General features: G+C 40.7%; 3 protein-coding genes across 3 annotated transcripts; all 3 read right to left on the bottom strand.

Moving 5' to 3' along the window:
• Positions 1–125: 125 nt before the first annotated feature.
• RB195_009098 (uncharacterized protein) lies at positions 126–7,069 on the bottom strand (the record flags this gene model as incomplete). The annotated part of the gene is made up of 8 exons (XM_064195938.1): positions 126–245; positions 336–639; positions 727–849; positions 1,114–1,208; positions 2,654–2,830; positions 3,784–4,192; positions 5,089–5,273; positions 7,013–7,069. The coding sequence occupies 8 exons, from the start codon at positions 7,067–7,069 to the stop codon at positions 126–128; spliced, it is 1,470 nt and encodes a 489-aa protein (XP_064047083.1).
• A 1,200-nt stretch (positions 7,070–8,269) lies between these two features.
• Positions 8,270–12,031, bottom strand: RB195_009097 (uncharacterized protein; the record flags this gene model as incomplete). Its single annotated transcript, XM_064195937.1, has 13 exons — positions 8,270–8,355; positions 8,423–8,535; positions 8,984–9,078; positions 9,148–9,229; positions 9,283–9,406; positions 9,474–9,551; positions 9,621–9,723; positions 9,871–10,026; positions 11,257–11,365; positions 11,458–11,538; positions 11,614–11,696; positions 11,746–11,823; positions 11,918–12,031. 13 exons carry the CDS (start codon positions 12,029–12,031, stop codon positions 8,270–8,272), a joined length of 1,302 nt encoding a protein of 433 aa, XP_064047082.1.
• Positions 12,032–13,144: 1,113 nt separating this feature from the next.
• On the bottom strand, positions 13,145–18,682 carry RB195_009096 (uncharacterized protein; the record flags this gene model as incomplete). The annotated part of the gene is made up of 17 exons (XM_013446488.2): positions 13,145–13,255; positions 13,386–13,469; positions 13,531–13,641; positions 13,705–13,818; positions 13,883–14,013; positions 14,454–14,609; positions 14,668–14,836; positions 14,911–15,045; positions 15,114–15,209; positions 15,289–15,390; positions 15,785–15,957; positions 16,145–16,229; positions 16,335–16,422; positions 17,202–17,349; positions 17,635–17,722; positions 17,784–17,837; positions 18,596–18,682. 17 exons carry the CDS (start codon positions 18,680–18,682, stop codon positions 13,145–13,147), a joined length of 1,932 nt encoding a protein of 643 aa, XP_013301942.2.
• Between the last annotated feature and the right edge of the window lie 1,667 nt (positions 18,683–20,349).

The raw sequence follows: 20,349 nt of genomic DNA, 5'->3' as shown, positions 1-20,349 counted from the left end.
ACAGCGAATATACAAATGAAGTTCGAAACAAGAAAGAGAAAAAATATGGAATGAAGTTCGCTAAATAAAGAGTTAACGACATGAACCACATGCGCTAAAATATTTACACTATTAAAGCTGCTAATTCAATCATCTCCAAATCGTCGAGGAGCTCGCCTAGTCCTCGGAGGCCGAGTTTCTGAATTATTCGACAAGGAGGATTGAGCAGAGCTTGGAGAAGGAGTGGACAACGCGGTATCATCGGGCTAGAAACAAAATCCTAACACATACCGTAATTAGTAGTTTAGGGAATAACAAGCCAATCAGCTCTCGCCAACAATAAGACGACGACAAACCTGCTCATCGTCATCCATGAGATCATGTCCATCTGAGTGTTCCTCATCATCCTCTCGGCTATCGTCAATATGGAGTTCTTCGTCGTCTTCATTCTCTTCCCCTACATCCTCTCGTTCTACATCCGAATGAGGTGTTAGATCCTCATCATCCTCAGAGTTTGAAGATTCAGCGGATGCTTCGCTGACATTATCGTCTTGTTCAGCCGGTGCCTCCGCACAAGTTGGGTCCGTAATTCTAATCACAAGCGAAGGATGTTTTCTCTCCTTCAAATGGATTGGCAACCCAAGTCGCAACGCTAGATTCCTAAATGATAGCAACTTTCGAAATCAAACCTTTTTCACACTACAAATCTTCAGTAGAGACCGTTGAAGAAAAAAAAATATGTATCACCTTATGTCATTCGTGGATGTATAGTGAAGGCGATTTGTTGGAGGGTATTCGTTCCTCATTTGCGCGCAAATATCACTAAGATATTTGTGTTCCTCCAGCAGCCCACGAATGACGCCACATTGTCTTAAAGTATCCTATCAATTTAATAAGAGAAGCGCCCTTCGATAACCGATATACACATTAGCCGCTATGTGCGTTCAACCGGGCTGAGGGGACGCGTCCATGGACTTCTCTCACTGAATGGACTTGCCGATTGATATTGCAGTTTTACTGTGCTTTTCGGGTTCCCGAGGCACCAGACTACGGGTGCCCTTAGCCGAGTGCGCGCTGCGTCAGCCCAGCTAAACGTGATCAGCGGCGGAGATATCTACTTCGTGACTGACACACCTTTCATTTAGTCGTAACGCTGTTGGGTCAAGTTCGTGGAAGATGTGGCCAAAGCAGCAAGTGACGTCCAAACTTCCATCACTATATTCGCTGATCTGAAATCTTGCAGAAGGAGATATAGAAAATAAATTGGTTAAAATATACGAGTTGCAACTTTGTGGACAACACTGTTCACTGTCTTCTTTGTTTTATTTCTGCTCTTGACATAATCAAGCTATAGTTGACATGAAACTCGCTGCAGTTGTGGCGCAGTGGAGGCATCGAAGTTGGGCCATCCTGAACTGCAAGTTGTGCTCGCAAGGGCTCCTTTCGATCCTAACCGCTACGCCCCCGTGCACCGCTTCGAGCGCAACCGTCTACGCAACTGCACCAAACTTCATGTCGTTTTGAGCCGACTATAGAACATCAGGCTGGTACGAGGTCGTTCATAGTGCACTCAATTGTGATTTCAGCACTTTCGCGACAATGTCTTGGATAAGCGGAAATGATGGAAGGTTTCGAGTAAGTAAGGATGCTCAGGTATAGTAGGATCAAAAGACCTGAAGCTCGGTGCAGCTGCGTAAGCGGCTGGACTCAAATCGGCGTGGTAGAATGAACGGTTCGGGCCTCGGGCGAAACTGTTTACGCAACTGCACCCAACTTCATGTCGTTTTGTCCCGACTATATCCTTTAAATCCAGAAAGACTGTTTTCTCCTCTTGATAGTCTTACCTATGTGGTCGACATGTGATGGTGGATGGTGCAGATTATCCTAGAAACCAAGTAGTATTTCTCTTTCCAGAAAGGCAAAGAGAACAGTCAGCGACTATTATACGGAGTCGTAGATTGCAGAAACAGGTGGAGTCTCGCTCATTTCTTACCAATCGCCGTAAAAAAACGGCCCGGAAGATGCGACGCATACAGAAGAGTGGAGCGCTCCAATAGAACTCATCGTAGAAAACAGGGTCCCGGGACTCTTGGAGTTCTATTGGAGCGTACCAAGCTTGTGCACGTGCTGCATCTTCCGGGCCATTTTTGAGAAATTATGATGATGATTAGGGAGAAATGAGAAAGATCCCACTCTTTTCTGCAATCTACGACCCCGTATAGTCTTTGGCCATTGGAAATCCATACCATGCCAGATTCGTGTGGTGATGCCTTTAAGTTACGAATGCATGAAAATTATTTTTCTTTAATCGTCAGACCATTTTTCGAGCAGTCCCTTAGTTCAGATTCCTACTTCGGTTTTGAGTGCGAAATGTTGGTAGAGCACGATGTTTTTATTGCTATACGGAATGATTTTCTCACTCACCCTCGTTTTTCTCAGCGTGACCTCAATCTTTGCGAACGAACGATTCTCATAACCGAACTGAGAAAGCATTATTAAAAATCTCATAAAGTTTCCCAATTTATATTACAATCATGTACGTAGAAATCCAGCTGTTTTTCCTTGCTTCGACAATACAAGTCAATCAAAAAAGATAAATGCTGCTGAGATCTTCCACTGCTCTCAAACAATGAAAATAAGGCTGAGTAAAGCACAATCTACGTTACTGACATACCCTTAGGAAAGCGGAGCAATGTGACTGCGCCTTTTTTGTGGTCGTACCGGCTCGGATGGTGCCAGACGTTTTGAAAGTGCCAGCTCGATTGCAGCGATACATTGCGTAACCTGACCACATGGAAGTTTTCGTTGAGAAGGATGTGCATGTTTCTTCACACCGTTCATATAACCATTCCTGAAGATTTTCAATGTGCTTACAGCATTCAATTTAAATTTGCTTAATTAGCTGCAAAGCTTCGTTTTCTTTCCATTTGACCAAAATTACATGCAAGAGCTACGTGACAGCCAATTTAAGTATCGCTACAGTTGTCCCTTACCTTTTAATTCCCTTAATATGTTTCTGGTCAATATATATATATATATATATATATATATATATATATATATATATATATATATATATATATAGTAAAGTGTCTGTTTTTTTTGTGAGGGACTTATTCTCGATTCTTTGCTCTCCCAAGGAATGGTACTTCGATCAGACAAATATCGCAAACCTACATTTATGCATTCATTGACAAACAATGGTAATCGTGATAGATAGCCAGAACTGCGGATGTATCACAGATACATTACGTGTCTGTTCATTCAGTTAGCGCCAATTTATTACAACAGCTTGGTTAATTTCGCTAAATCTGGAAATTAGAAAAAAAAATGGAAACTATGAAAACAGAAACTGGTCAATGCTCTGGTACCTAAAGGGACGGTACTAGAACTGGACAGGGTGGGGTCGACGTCTCTGCCGAAATTGCAGGAGATAGGAGAGACAGGAGCAGTCTCAAGCGGTGAAAGTATGGTAAAGGTACGGTAGCTTGTTCTGTTTGGATCATTAACACAGCCTTCAATCCAGACTTCTTTCCTGTTTGATATTTAAGACGAAAGTTAAAATGAGTACTACTGAATATGGGGAGATATAATGCACGGTTATAAGTCAAATTTTCTTCCATCGCTTACGGACTTTTCACAACTTCTGCGGAATTATGACACAATAGCTTTTGATAGCTATATAATACCCCCCCGCAGAGTCATGCCAGTCATGGGACCTAGGAAAACTAGTACATACGTTGTCCGTGAGGCAAGTTATTGCAAAAAAGTAGAGCTCACGTTAAATGCATTATTCAAACAAACCTTGTACTCGTCCTTGTTCTCAAATCGATACTGTCGTATGGCAAAGTTCTGGGGCGTGCCTGCGGCTCCAAGTTCAGAATGTTCAATCATACAGTGATACGAAAGGCTATCGTGATTCGTGAATCGCATTCCGCAACGTGGAACTGGGCAAATCACAGAGCCTTTCTCCGATTCGCTTAACTGATCCGGCAACGGAGGCATCATAGGTGGACGAGTTGGCAGCTGCTTCGCTAGACATTGTCGTCCGCCTTCCATTGACCACATGAAATGCTTCCCTTTGTCAGGATGTACTTCATGTCTTCGAATACAGCTTGAAGTTCCTGTTCTTAGAACGCCACTTTTTAATTTGAATGGACGTCGTTTTCGACATTTTTCAACATGCGCAGCTAAGCCAACAGATGAGCCGTACCTGAAAGAGTCATTCCCTTAAAAATTGGAAAATTGGGAAGAGAAACACCAACGGTTTTACTACAATCTATAATTTCTAATATTTCTAATTTTTTCCGGACTTTTGTTCTCGAATTTCCGAATTTCAGTCTCTGTTACTGAATTTCTTACTCAGTAGACTTTTTTGACCTTAACAACCGCTAATAGCCAGTATACCTTATTTAAGCTTTCAGTTTGTAACATTATATGACAAACGTTATCCCACAAGAGATTTGAAGAAAAAAATTCTTTTTTGGGACTAAGGATCCTGGAGTACAAGTGAAATTTTCTCTTCAGAAAATTGTTTCAAAATATTCGGTGCATTATTTGTGTTAGAAATTCCGAAAACGAATAAAACATACAAGAGCTTGTTATAAAAACATGACCATTATAGTTGCGAACATATCCTCGCCTTGGGGAGAAATGTGTCTCTCAGTACCGTTTAATGCCTACCGACGCGATGCCAAAATGGAGCAAAACCTTCATCATTAGTTCCCCAGCTCAACACTTACCATGCGAGTTGAATTGACTCACAACATATCCTACTGGTATACACATCTATTGTATCCACGTGGAGCATAAAGAAAAATAAGCTCATTCCTACTCCATGCTGCCTCAAAAATCTGAACGTTAGCTTATCGTTGAAGGGCCAATTTTGTTCATCCAGTCAAACTAATTGACCCACTAAAGAGAACGCGACTACGCAAGCGCAAGAAAGGTTAGAGGGTATTCATCCATTTAGGGCAGAAACTATCAAGAGGGAAAAACTATCAAGCTGAATGTGAAAACTACTAAGATCTAAAAATAACAATCAATTTCAGAGCAACTGCAACCCTCACTGTTGCGATAATATTTCGTCAACACTACGAAAGAACTAACCCAACACCACATTTGTAGCACTCGTACATAACAATTCCTCTGCGTGATAATCGCTCTTCTCTGACTTGTGTCTTCAACTGGTTCACTTGTTCTTCAGTCCAATCATGAGAGTAAGCCATATGCATGTAAATTGCGGTCGTCCATTTTCCACACACCGCACATTGACGGCGTGGTTTCATTGCCATCTAGAGACAAGAACATGAAACGCTAAGAAGAAATAAGTTAACCCGAATTATCTTTCTGTTCCAGACTACAGCACCCTTAATCTGCCGAACACAGCATCAGTCATACGCATGTCATACAGAGCTCAATATAAGGCGGCGATCTAGATTCCAATGTCAAACCCGCTTCCCAATTTACGTATTTTTCGCCTTTAAAATGTCTATATGTTTGTCGTTTTTCACACAAGCATTAAGAATAACTATTGACTTCTAGGTTCTTTTTCAAATATGTGGTATTACTCTGAATGCAAAACATAACAACACCTCCTAAAGGCGGAATCCCCGGAAATTCCGTCTCCAGGATATTATATACATTCCAAATTTGGAACCTCAACTGCATCTTTTTACAATAACCTTTTTACAGTCCCCTTGGAATGTAAGCAACGAGGTATAGTAGGGTCAAAACGACATGAGGCACGTACGCAATTGCGTACGCGGGTTCTCTCCAGGCGCTTTGGTGGAGCGTAGCGGCTAGGAGCATGGTAAAACCCTTGCTGGCATCAGCTACCGCACCAGTTTGCGACGGCGCCACTTCGGTTCCAACTGCTGCCTCCATCGCGACGTTTCGAGTACATACGCAAATGCACCACAACTACACTCGAGATTCATGTCGTTCTGACCGGACTATGGGACAAGTTCGAGGTCATTTACCACGCATTTTCGATCGCATATTCCTAGGTGAGCTGCGCTGCCGCTTTCTTATATAGCTTGGAATTCAGAAAACTCTACAATTTCATTTTTACTTATCTTGTAACTATTAAGCTGTTCAAAACCTAGTGCAGCTGCGTAGCCAGGTGCGTTTGAAGTGGCACTGTGAAACTAGCGTTTCCGAGAGGTGCGGGATACTCGCTTGCTGCAATCAGACCCAGGGGTCAACAAAGGTCCGCTGGGTTAAGCGAGCTACTTGCGGTGCAACCAGTTACGCGATTGCACCAGATTTCAGCTCATTTTGTCGTGAACGAATCGGTACCGCAATCGTGATGTAAAAGTTTACAGAAAGACTCAGCAGATTCCCGCCGCTGAGTAATTCAAGGAAGGTTGCTATGATTCGGCAAAGAAGAAAAATTCACGTGAAAGGACATCGAGATCCCCAACGCTTTGGAAAAATGTCAGGTTTTGATTTCAAAGAGTATATGAAAGGGTGTTAGTGGACGCAACTGACGATGGCAAAGACATGAATGGAAAATGCGATCTGACAAAGAAACTTTAATCATCTAATGAAATGGGGCGGGCACTACCGCGAATCACTTGATTCGCAACTGCATTTCGACATGTTTTGATTCAAAGAAAAAAAAAGGGAGGGGGGAATAGTCAAACCCTCAATCCACTGGATCATTAGCTTCGAGCGTTGCTGCGGGAGCCGATGACAAATTGAGACATCATAAGGTGGAATATAACCCGAAGCATTCGCAGACATACAGACTTTGGGATCAGATGTTGGGAGTATGTTCTTACTTCAAACTTAGCATGATGGATATATTCGGGGGCTATATAGAATGAAACTTTCCTAAAGGTGTCGCGTAAACAGAATATGCAGTTTGTTTCTTGTAATAATTATTTTTCAGTAAACGACTTTCTCGATAACATGTTCGAATGCCGCTGACGAGCCGTGACAGAGATTCACGACTATCACTAACCAAAGGCACAGTCAAAAAGATAATATTCCAATCTTCTGCACTATCTGATTATATGTAAAAACTGACTGAGAATGTCGGTGATCTCTTCCTATATCGTGGTATCCTTGACGTAAAGGCCGCCATCTGCTGCTACAGGAATACTGATACCTGACCAGTCCCAATTGCCTTGTGTCTTGCTTCTAGCATAATGGTACATTATTTTCTCGAAAGAAAAGGTTAAGATAATAAGAGATAATTTTCCATAACAAGACAAACAATGAACCGTTGTAGACTAAAAAAAAAGAAACTCCGAGATAAAACATCCAAACAGCTTGCTGAAAGACTAGATGTGCTTGAAAGAACAGAAGAAATAAAGCACAGAAGCTAGAAGTTTACTCCGAATTGGTCGAATAAATTAATGGCAGCATAGCACAGATCTAATGTGATGAGAGAATTCGCGGGAAAAGCTAGAGATGGGGTTGTAGATGTGTTGCGTAGTTTTGTAGCTGCGGGATCCGATCGAGGTGGTTCCGCTCATCTCCCCCAAATCCTCGTAAAAAAAAACGGCGTGGAAAATCCCGCTTTTCACGGCAATTTCAGTCGAAACGCACCACCTCTGTGCACGCGCCGCATCCACGAGCAGGCGGTCGAAGATTAATGGAATTTCCTCACCAGTCTATCCAAGTAAAGCCAATGAACAGGCTGTTGAGGTATGCAGAACATCTGCATAGGAGCGCGTTCTAATGTATATGTAGAAACTAAAGCGGTTCCCACGCGGTTTTTTAACGACGATTAGGAAGAGATGAGCGGAACCATATCCTTTAGCTTTTCCCGCGGATTCCTTCACTACGTCAGATTCGTGGTATGTGTTAGAAGAAACACAACTACAGCACCTTTTTATAAACTTCACTAAAAGGCTGCAACGAGAAGGAGAATTTCACCGGAGCTCTATCCAGCCACAAACTGCGTAATGATCCAAACAAGTATAAGTATTCTTCATTCTTTTAGAATCCAAGTGAAACAGCAAATTACAGCAGTCTCATAACACCAATCATAAGTAGAGGATATACGACATGAAAATGCGTAACGCACAACCCATGAATCAACTTAAAATTCTTAAATTTGGACTGGAAATCTAGCACAGATAAAACATTCTTTGAGAAAAATAAAACTCTGACAGCACGATCTTAAAATAACCGCCGGTAATCATTATCTTCCGAACCCCTTTTTTTGAGGTAAACTTAATTTCACAATATGGGCTGTATGGAGAAGCAGTTAATCATTGAATAGAAATTGCACGACGATCAACCACAGATCAATGAAGGGATGAATTGTCAGTGAGCGTCACCTTACATAAGTAACTCTAATCGATAAAGATTTCGAAAGAACTTCATCAGCCACAAGAACATCTTCATCTGCTGATACAAGTTCTGAAACAATTCTGCAGTCGACAAATGTTGGTGCTACACGAAGGAAAACTATAGCTGAAAACACTACCTTTAAGAGGTCGTTCCAAATTAAGCACACTCTTTTCTCGGAGCTCGGGAATAAGTTCACTGATCATGTAAATTTTGTCAGTAGCTGTTTCCAAAGAAGGATTTTTTAGTTGACTAAAAAAGAGGAGTTTGAGGTTAGCTAAGTTATTAGTTATCACAATTCTGACTGACTGAATGATTAAAGGCATCACCTCTCGAATCTGCGCTGGAAAGGGTGAGGATTTCAGGTGGAAAGTTCCTATACGGGGTCGTCGATTATTGAGAGGAGGGTGATTCCGTCCATTTCTTCCTAATTGCCGTAAAAAAACGGCCCGGAAGATGCGGCGCCCCACAAGGCTGGCGCGCTCCGGTCGAACTCCTTGTAGAAAATAGCGCGCCGGAAGGCTAGAAGTCGTATCTTTCGTGCCGTTTTTTACGGCAATTAGGAAGAAATGGACGGAATCACCCTTCTCTCAATAATCTACGATCCCGTATAGGCGTAACCCATCTGAAACCCACACCACCCTAGATTCGTAGGATGATGCCTTTAAAGTTCAAAATCCGTATATTCACAAGAACTCACAATTTCTCAGTCAATTTGTCGATAAGGGCTTGTAGTGTGTCATCATTGCTACAGGGAACCTGTATATATCCGCCACTACATGTTGGACATTCTGGCTGGAAACAAGATTTGCACTGATATCGTATCTCCAATAAAATAAGCTTATTCGCTTAACTAATCCTTACATCTCGTTCCATTTGCACTACTCCACAGTATACTCCTTCAATATCCGTAAAGTTCAAGTAGTTGTTAATGGGCTTTGCAGTACTAAAACTGTTATTGATTAATAGGAGTAGAAAAGAATAAAAGAAAGACACGACTTTGTAGCAAGTTTTATAGCTTCCAGAGCGCAAGAGGCAGCTATCACAGCATTTGTGGAAGCAACGGCTGGAATGATTCGTTTCAGAACTCCTTGGGTTAAACGGCGGTCAACCCCTTTTATATCTAAAACAAAATGACAGTTAACTAGAATTAACGGCCAGTGATATCCAACTTTAGAATTTATTCTAACCGTATTCCTGGGCTCGAGCAAGCGCTTGAGTAAGAACCCAGTCAACATGTGAAGGATCGTCAGCATCAAGGGCAGCTCCTGCAGTCATAAATCGACGTGAATTGTAGCAAAAAAAAGAGAGAATAAAGTTCAAAAACATAAACTGACCTTTGAATGGCGCCTCCTCCACCCACTTAATAACCTTCACGTACTCCACACAATGTTCGGGTAATCTCGGAGTGTGCGCTATTGTACATAATGGAAAGTTCACCTGTAAAGTCGAAAATGAATAGCAATTCTCCTCCTATAAGAAAAATGTTGAGGTTACAATAAACTCAACCACCAGAGTATGTATACAAGTACATCAAGAAGGCCATATTTTTTTCTTTCTACAAAACAAGAAATTTCTTCAACTAGCCTGGGGTGGAAACAAATCCAACGTGCAATCTATGCATGCCGACATTTTCGGATAGATCACTCTTGCATTCCCTTTGAATCCCTCGGTACCACCATCAATAAGCGGAATAACTGTTGATGTGTCCACTTGCCCATTTTCAGTGAGTACAAGGTCGCACTAAATGATCAGAGAATCAAAGCATTTGCCTTGTTTCGAGACTTTTACGTAAGCGTAGTCAGGGAAAACTTCGTCGTTTACGCGAATCTGCGAGAAACATAAAATCTTGCGATAGGATAGACCATTTACAACACCGCACACTGTTGATAAGTAGACTTTAAAGTTTCTATTCAAATTTGGTGTTTTCTGATGTAGTAAAAAGGTGTTTTAGCCGGCTTAAAACGACCTAAAGCTTGGCGCAGTAAACGGACGGAGAGGTACGGTGAAGCTAGCAGTTGTGGTCGAATTGGGAGCCTCTTTAGTTCCAACTTTGCAGTCAAGTACATCAAGAAGGCCATAATTTTTTCTTTCTACAAAACAAGAAACTTCTTCAACTAGCCTGGGGTGGAAACAAATACCAAAAAAAAAATTTTAACCCACAAATTTTTATAAAAAAATATTCTTTCCCCCTTTTAAAAACCCCCAAAAAAAAAAAAAAAAAAAAAAAAAAAAACATTAATCGCTCGAAACAACCAGCTCAACTGCTCCAGGGCTTAACGGCATCACCCCACGAATCTGGGGTGGTACGGGTTTCAGGTGGGTTATGCATATAGAGGGTCGCAGATTGTGGGGAACAGGGTGATTCCGTTCATTTCTTCCTAATCGCCGTGAAAACGGCTCGGAAGATGCGAGACTGGCGTGCTCCAACACAACTCTTCGTAGACAACAGCGCCCCGGAACACTCGAAGCCTAATCTTTCGTACCGTTTTTTACGGCGAAATAGGAAGAAATAAACGGAATCACCCTGTTCCCCACAATCTACAACCTCGTATAAGAACTACCCACCTGAAATCCATACCACACCAGATTCATGGTATGTTGCCTTTAAGCAACTATACAGAAGTATATACCCAACAAGAGCCAGCGACAGGAAAAGTGTGTGGTTAACGAGAACGAATACACCGAAATCCTTCAAAAGTGCAAAATATCGAAAACATCACTAAAAAATGAGGGCCAAGAACAAAAAAAAACGGATAGAAACAAATAGAATAGGAATTTAAACTAAGATAAAAAACTCCTACGGAATTTTGATTCGATAAACTGGTAATTCGGTATGTGTTTCAATACAAACCGACTACCTATTCAGGAAGGGTAACAGTTTAGAAAATCATGCTAAACATGTTGAAACGCCACGTTGAAGACGGGCTGGAACTCACTATACAGCAGAAATAAGAAAAAAAAAACACTTACAAGCATTCCATTAATCCAACGCCTTGCTGCAATCGAATCAAGTCCACAGATGACCAAAGAAAACTGTCTGTAGAACGATGGAGGTTTGTCCTCTATTCGACAGTTGTGACTAGATTTCAAAAATATATTTTAAAAAATATGTACATAAAGAGTCCAAAGCGTCAAAGTTATTCACAGCTAAATTACGAGAGAAAGACTAACGCAGTCACTTTACATCCAGCAACTCTGTCCTGCACGAACGCAGCCGCCACTTCCGCCTTTGATTTTCCAACATCAGACATCCTAAAACAATGGGATCAAGAATAAACAATCTTCCAAAACAAACAATACAAAGCTATAACAATGGAGCCTTCGCACCTGAACAAAAATTGCCTATTGAGGTTGCTGATATCAATGGTATCCATGTCAATAACGTCCAAATTTACGAAACCAGATAATGCCTAGAAGATGAGAATGAAGAAACGTTCCGGAAGAGAACTGCCGACTTACCAAGTTTTTCAACAATTCGCAACCAAGACCACCAGCACCAACAACCAACACTCGCGTTTTTTGAAGAGCTTCCATGTTCTGCAAATGGCAAGCAAACCTTACAAATGTGGAGACTCCCCCAAACTTAAAAGTGAGCAAAAGAAGCCTCACATCTATAAGAAAAAACACACACCTCCGGGCCAGGTTCAAACCATGGCACAGCATATCCAGATGGTCTATCGGTGAGTCGGCGAATGTCACGCCACCTATCTCCTGCCAATGGATCGGAACACACAGAATCGACCATCACTAGACCGGAAACAAGGCAAAATATGTCTTTACATAAAGTATTCGCTTAAAATACGAAAAATTGCAAAATAATAAATGAGATTATGTATGTAGTAAACCCCTACTTGGATGCATTCCCAGAATTCCAAATGTTGTTTATTACATAAGAACTAAAACTCCTCGCAACAACTAACTCTTCGATTGTCTCATACTTTCCTCAAGTAACCTTTTCTAAAGTTTTTTTCGAGTCACATAAGTTAAGCAAAGATTTCTAAGTACGGCACAAAAAAACTGAAAAATATGACTTATTTTGAAGAAAAATACAAGCGTGAAGAAAAATCCGAAATCTCGCTCATCTGATTTTGAACAGGCGGAACCCTGACTGTTCGCGGAGATCCCGGCGCAAATCAGGAATCTACCTCATACGATCTTTTATTACTCTTTATGGGTTAGATATGTTAGAATAACCTTTTACTTTAGATAATTCAGTATAATTTAGCTTCTCTGAAGTGTAAATGACGTATAGTGGATTGGCTGACTGTGCTACGTGATACACTGGACAACAACTAAGTTTGAAAAGTCACAAACTTGTTCATAGATACCATATTTAACTAGAAGATGTTTCTACTGATTAATGCATTCAAAGCTTCGTATATGTTAGTTTACGAAAACCCCCCGAGGCATGGTATTGTCTGAACATGCGATTTATCCACACCATCGCATCCCTACGCGAGTTAATTCACCTCTGCTCTACTCTCTCTCTCTCTCTCTCCTTTCAATTTAACAGTAGACCCCATTTTTAGAAAAATGTATTGCGATGGTTACAACCGCAGCAAGCTCGTTTATAAAAAGCACAATCCGAAAATTCATTTCTAATAACTACGGCAATAAAAAAAATTATTATAAGAATTCATTGTTGTTCACAAAACGGGTTCACATAACTATTTAAATGGAAGTGGAATACATGAACGTACCAAGGTATGGGAGATCTTTTCAGAAGCTAATTCACAGGGAAAATTAGTAAAGTGCTAAAAAGAGAAAACGTCAACAAAGCTGTCATCAACATGAGTCCAGCATCTTTATCGCTTATATGATATACAAATTAGAAAATAAAGGAAGATGTATAGAGATATTAACATTCCAGTTGCTCTAACTTCTCCAGTGTTTGCTCCAGCTGTGTGATGTAGCGATCGTATGGCACGGGATCACAACCAAGAACGGAGTAACGCATCCGGGTTTCCTCCTAAAAAAAAATTTAAAAAGTGTTTCCACAGAGGAAACAAGAAGCTAGCGAAACGAAACGATTCAGGCAAACGTAAATTGTATGCGGAAGAAGTCAATAGAAGATAGAGATAAACAAATACTTCGCTTACGTTGTAGGTATTTGTTTTGGCATTAATTCGCCAATTAAAGTACTTGAAGCACACATCAGTGAGAACTCTGTCGTACGCTTCTTTCTGAAACAAAAAGAGATTTGACCACACAACTTTGAGAACATCAGTTAACAAGAGCCATTACGTCATTCTCTTTCAATTCTCCCAGAGCTTGTGCTTCCATTCCAAATACTTTCGTTGCGGAGCTTGAAAACATTGTTACCCAGAGGGAACCACTTAGATCGGTGAGCTCAGCCTAAAGAATGATATAGTTACACAAGAAATGAAGAAAAGCCCCTTATAGAAGAATAAGCACCACCTGCACCATGTAGGCCCATTTAAAACTGTCGTTGGTAGAATCACACTTCTCGCACCGATATTGGTTCACACCCAATTGCACGACTTTTTTCGAACAACCTTCGTTCGAGCAACTCTGGAAAAATTACGAAATAGAAAAATCAAAAATATCTTCAAAAAGATTGAGGAGTACTTCAGACCTGATAAAGAGCCGTGTCGGTTTTTATCGTAGTGATCATAGCCTTAAGGTTCATATATCGTCCATTTGGTAAAGCTTCTTCATTTCCAAGTTGAAGGGCAGTAGCTGTGCCGATAAAGCGCAAATCACGCCCTCAAACGAAACGGTCTTCTCTTGTAAGTAGGGTATTGAAAGAATGAATACAATGTAACACTACAGCTATGATCCCGGTCTTCTTTTGGGTCTAATTCAGGAAGAACATAATTCGGATGTACTAATAAGTCAAAAACATAATGATAGCACCGTATTGAGTGTCCATTTGATATCATTTAGTACAGAAAATGAAAGTATAAAATTAAGTCCCTCAGAACGAGGAAGTAATGCGTAGACGCAGAACATCCTTCCCATACAGGGCAACGTATCCGAAATTTGTTAATTAGTTACCGTCCAGCGTTTTTACGTTTGTAATAAAATTGTCACGAACATATGTTTCATTCCGGTTATGAATAAAATTACGGTGTCTAGTTAAAATTATGAACCAGAATAAATAATTATAATGAAAGGTGATGAATAAGGAAGATCAATCTACTCACCGAAAGCATCACTTCCACCTGAAGCTGCCATACTGATGGTTTTGGCGTCGACTGTAGCTCTTTCACTGCTATACCATTCATATAGCGCCGGAACTTCATCTAACTGCGGACTCAGCTCAATCTTCGAAACCGATGCTACTGCTAAGCTGAACGCTCCTAAACGAAAGAAAATCTACATAGCTAGAAAAAGGAAACAATTCGTTCCACCGCCTACCGTTCCACTCTTTCACCAATGCGCCTTTAATTGATATGACTTGTCCAAGAGCGTGTTCGTCGAAATTCTCCGCTTGGTCGCCCCATAAAGTCAACTGAACTACAGTGCTGGACTGATCTATCAACTGAATGTCGCGCTTCACACATTCGCGTCCTTGTCTCGAAATGAACTTAAACAAAAAAGTAAAATTATTAGTCGCATAGGATTGATAATATGAGATAACCCCAAACCCGATACACATACCTTATTCACTGGATCTATCTTATCAACAACAGCCAGAACGTCAACGTTTTCGTCTTTGTGACTAGGTATATTTTCAAGAGGACAGATTTTCAAGACAAGAGCTGGTTTTGGAATCTGATCGTGGCATGGAGCTATCTGCAATAAGCAGTCTTAGTTAGAATGAGAAGAAGTAAGATTGAAAAAAGGAGAAAGAAAAGGATTACCTCGGTGTTTGAGTTTATAGAAAGTTCGTAATCATGTCCGGTAGTGTTGAAACGCTTGTTTGCTTGTTTTACTGTGCATCCGGATAAATAGTAAGACTGCAGAAGCAGATGATTACGTGGAAAATAACCAACGATATTGAATTTTTAACTCTATTAGAGTTCGCAAACGACTCACGCAATCTGTCTGTATTATACTGTATGCTCTTTCAGCAGCATCATTGAAGCCAGTAATACGAATTGAAGCACCATCTTTATCTGTGAGCTCAAAACTGAACACCTAAAAAAGTCTGTGTAAGTATATAGGTATGTGTAGATACCCAACCCAACTGTGACATTCTTTGATGAGTTGAAATACACCGCAGAATTGAGTAACAATTAACTAAAACAATAAACCTATGCACTTTCGCTTTCAAAAACCATAAATGTCAAGCTCCTTGGGGATAAACAGCGAGGAGTAAGCGTTCTTGAGATAGAAGTTAGTTAAAGTGATGTCAAAACCTCGAAAATTGAAGAGACTGATGTGAAAAGAAAAAATAATATTTATCTATTGCGCAAATTCTTAAACTCTACTCTTACATCACAAGAAGGAATGAATTGCAAAGATCCTGGAGAGCTTAGAATTTGCATTTAAATTTCGTGATCGAAGGGAAGGCTACGCTTAAAGGCAATACCTTCATGTCTCCAGAACCACTTCGAGCTTTGGTCGTCTTCAATTCGTCTTTAGCAGTACAAAGACCACAAATGCGCCACTTGCTTATATAAGGAGTGATCATACTGATCGGTGTCACATTTCCAGAACCGAAGCTCTGTGCCTGACGTTTTGGTGCAGGTGGCCGCGATGATGCTGGAATACGATCACTTCCTTCGTTATATTGCTATTAACTACAACTATTGATAAGATTCTTCGACAGCTTTGTGATGGCTGCCAATTTAATTTACCTTCGAACTAATTCAATCATATGCAAGCGAATATTCCCGTCTTCTATCCGATGAGATATCTTAGCAATTTCAAGAATTAAAGGGAAACCCACGTGCACTTCCTTTAGCATTGGATGAATCTTTGTCCCCCCACGGCACAGAGTACACTTGTGTAGGTTTGAAGTTTGCAAATTTGTTCTAAAAACGAACAAATCTCTTCTCGAAATCTCGAAAATAGTATCACTTTCTCATATATAAGTAGAAATGACCCAGTATTAACATCAAAGAGTCAGAATCCCAAACCTTATCTCCATCGTGGCTAACACCAGGCGCCAATATGGGATGTCCTCTAGATAGCAGTTCGTATCCAGCAATCATTAGCATAGGCTTCCTGGAAATTTTTTTACTCCCTATGTACAGATAAGCATGAAAGAAGAATAGAAGAATTTGTCTCACTGCTTCTTAGGTGAGGAGGCCGGACAAACTCGTGCTGTCTCGAAATGTCAACCTACTTTTTCACTCAAATGTGCGATATCCTCAAATGAGGCACCCTTCACTTTGGAAATAATATAAATCATTCACTCTGTTCAGAAATCGCTCTCGAAAACGAAAAATAATTACCAGTAAGCGTAGCAACGAGAAGTATTGGAGAAAAACTTGGATGAAATCTTGGAAAAGAAACAAAACGGATTACTGCTTTTTAAACTGAAATTGAACAGTTTAAAACGAAAACATGTAGAGTATGTTCCCATTATGAGGAAAGAAACATAAAATATAGCATCCCATGTTCAGAACGGTTACTAAAGGTCAATGCCAATCAAGTTTTCTCCCAAAAATAACGGTAATAATGATATTATTATAATAAGGTAAGGAATTTCGTTGTAATAGTAGTTGTTGTAGAAAGCAGTGAAAACAGCGCAGCAAGAATATAGCTAAACCTATGGCTATTTTTAGCACTGAGAAACTTTCAAAGACTCTTGCAACCTGCTGTCTTTAGATGCTTCTCTATGATGACTCAATTCACCTCATGTGACAACAAAGATGACCGCCTCAATTTCGTAAGTCCTACTATTACCTTTTGTTTTCTTTATGCGCCTCAATAGGCGAAATTTAATAACACTACTGCGTCAGTGTTGATATTTGATATACGAAAAATTAATATATCCTCACCCTGGTGTTTTGTCGTCCTTCTTTCCAACACATCCATTAGGATTAATGAACATTTTCGTAACTGCTATTATTTCACCGCCATTCTCTGCGTTTCCAACCAAGTTATCACGATCGCATTGTCCTTCTAAGTTTCTCACGACGAATAAACCTGAATCGGTTGCATTCCAACAAATAAAATATATGATTCTTAATGGCTAAAATGTTTTTTTGAAGCTTGGAGGTTGGAAAACAACTAAACCTACGAATATCATTACGAGTCAATGATGCCGCCTAATTTTTATGTAGTTTCTGCCGACAACTTACTTCAGTACAGCTCTTACTAACGTCCATACGATGCAACATTCCGAATGTATCGGTTTTCTAGCAGTGATTAGTCACAACTTCAAGTGAGCCTCGATGTTCAAAAAAGAGAGTTGAAAAATGTGAAACTAACCGGAGTAGTGGAAGGCGCCATCCGTCAAACGCAGTCTAAGACATGAATCAGGCCAACCAGCCATACCTTCTCCTAACTTTTTAGCAAGCTGTAATAACTACTATTCTTTTATAATCGAAGAATGAATGCAGTTCAATGTGTATACAAACCGAGACTTGGAGAACTGGAACTTCCGTAGTGGTGCCATCACTCTCAAAGTAGCGCTGAAACAGGCAGCTTTAGTATAGAAAACAATACCGATACAATACTTATGCAGCAAAATCTTGAACATTTTTCGCTGAAATTTTGTTTGTTTGGTCTACGCGAATTACTGATCACGAATATGGTAGACTTTCTACTTTAAGTGTCTGAGGACATGTTTCTAAGGAATAACAAGAATGTTACACATTAATGGAAAAGCTGTTTTAAGTGGTATTGAATAACGCCCAAATACATCTTCTTGTAGAGTGCCGCCACACGTTCATTATCTACTCTGAAACCGGAGAGTCTGGGGACCAATGAAAAAGTAGGAAAGGGCGAGTAGGGGCAAATTTGTGTGGGGATGCAAAAAGTACGTCATGCTCCAGATCACTATCTCTACCGAAAAAAGTTGATTAATCTTCAGCGAAAACCCACGATAGGTTAATGTAATGACAACAAAATAGAGTATACGCTATGTTGCAAAAGATTGTCACACCTTCGGGATCCGTATCTACGGCAACTTTAATAGGTAACAATACTCGACCAGAGCATGGGAGATAGTAGTTGCTATATTGCTGACGTTAAAAGAATAACGATGATATTAGGATGCAAAAGGTTGTTGTTTTCATAATCGGCACTGCGAACAAGGTTATTAAGCAAACTTCCAGCAACAAAATAAGAAAGAACTGGGAATTTATAAATGAGAGACGCTGGAAAGTCTCGATTTCCTGTCCGCTCAATGAAAATACAACAAAAGATGAGGAGATTTTCTAAACGTTACCTGAAAGAACCCAGTGGAAAGCCTCAGCTCCCCGTCCACACCATATTTGCGGTACTGTGCCGGGGTGACGTTTACTGTAGTAGCCATCCTAGGAAATTCCCATTGTTATTACTTATGTATATATGAACGACAATAGAAAATATGAAGAATAGAAGCAGAATCAAAAATAAAACGAAGCGATTGCGAAACAACGACTATGGTGATGTTTTTACTTGGAATGAGTGTAAATAAGGCTTGCCCTTCGGGAAACTCTGCTGGACTCCTAACTGAACTCATACATTTGAAATCAAAACAGAATTAGCGAATGGTCGAATTAACGAACGTCCATGCCATGCACAGAAAACCGCATCACTTCCAAATCGTAGGTTTGAACGCAACGATTTGGCGCACTACGCGGGACCGGGTCCGGTCACTGTGAGGTCGACTTCGTGGGGTCACGGATTTTGTTCCGGCGGCTGTGGCGCGGCCGGCGTTCCCAGAGCTCCGCAACCACGAGCTTGTCAGTTTCGGAAAAAGACTAGCAAAAGTGGGAAGCTGTTCAAATATTCTCGTGTCTTGGCACCTCGGCATACTTCTGTCTATGTTTTTTTTTACTTGTATACCTACAAGGTTTTTAGATAGGACCTTTATTAGCCTGACGTTTCGGCTTTTTTCGTCTTCAAAAAGCCAAATATAGTAGGGTCAAGACGAAATGAAGCATGTACGCAATTGCGTACGGGGCTTCCCTCGAAGCGCTTCGGTGGAGCGTAGCCCGGAGCGTGCTGAAACACCTGCTACCACTACCCGCTCTGCGACGGTCCCACCTGCTCCCTCCAGCACGCCGTTTCGAACGCGTACGCAAATGCACAGTGCAACTACACGCTGCAGCTACACTCGTGGTTCATGTCGTTTTGACCCGACTATAGAGGATTACTGGGACAATATTCCGTCAAGTCCCACGTTACCCTTAAATTGGAAGATTGAAGGTTTTCTTCGATGATAGACTTTGGTTACGATGTTCTCTTTCTTTCTTTCTTTCTTTCTTTCATTCATTCATTCATTCATTCATTCATTCATTCATTCATTCATTCATTCATTCATTCATTCATTCATTCGTTATTTTCTTATTATTTTCTTCATTGTTCTTCATTCTTTCTTTCTTTCTTTGATAGACTTTGGTTACGATGTTCTTTCTTTCATTCATTCATTCTTTCTCTTTCTTTCTTTCTTTCTTTCTTTCTCTCTTTTTTCTTTATTTCTTTCTCTTTCTCTCTCTTCCTCTCTCTCATATAGTAGGGTCAGAACGACATGAAGCACGGTGCAGTTTGCATACGCGGATTCTCTCGAGGCGGTGCGGTGGAGCTTAGCGGTCAGGAGCGTAGTGGAACCCTTGCTGGCACCACCCATCGCCGCAGTTTTGCGATGGTCCCACCCCGGTCCCAATTGCTGCCTCTATCGCACCGTTTCGGGCGCGTACGCAAATGCACCGTGCTTCATGTCGTCTTGACCCGACTATATAATAATGTACCACAATTGTGAAGAAATAAAATAAATGAATACGAGGAGACAGATATGAAAAAAAATATAAGTAAAACATGCAAATACCATGTGTATATAATTTACGTGCATATAGTTTAGACTGCCTTAGCCTTACTTTCGAATAAACCATAGAAGTTATTGGTACAAGGGTCGCTGTTACAGAATTATTGTATATGAATGTTTTGTGGTCTGAGTGGGGCTCACCCCTCATTCCTACTTGACTACTTTCCTACTTG

Source organism: Necator americanus, chromosome III (assembly GCF_031761385.1).
Source record: "Necator americanus strain Aroian chromosome III, whole genome shotgun sequence".
In the NCBI taxonomy this organism is placed as follows: Eukaryota; Metazoa; Nematoda; class Chromadorea; order Rhabditida; family Ancylostomatidae; genus Necator; species Necator americanus.
Note: the sequence above shows the minus strand (reverse complement) of the source record. Positions and strands in the feature narration are given on the sequence as shown.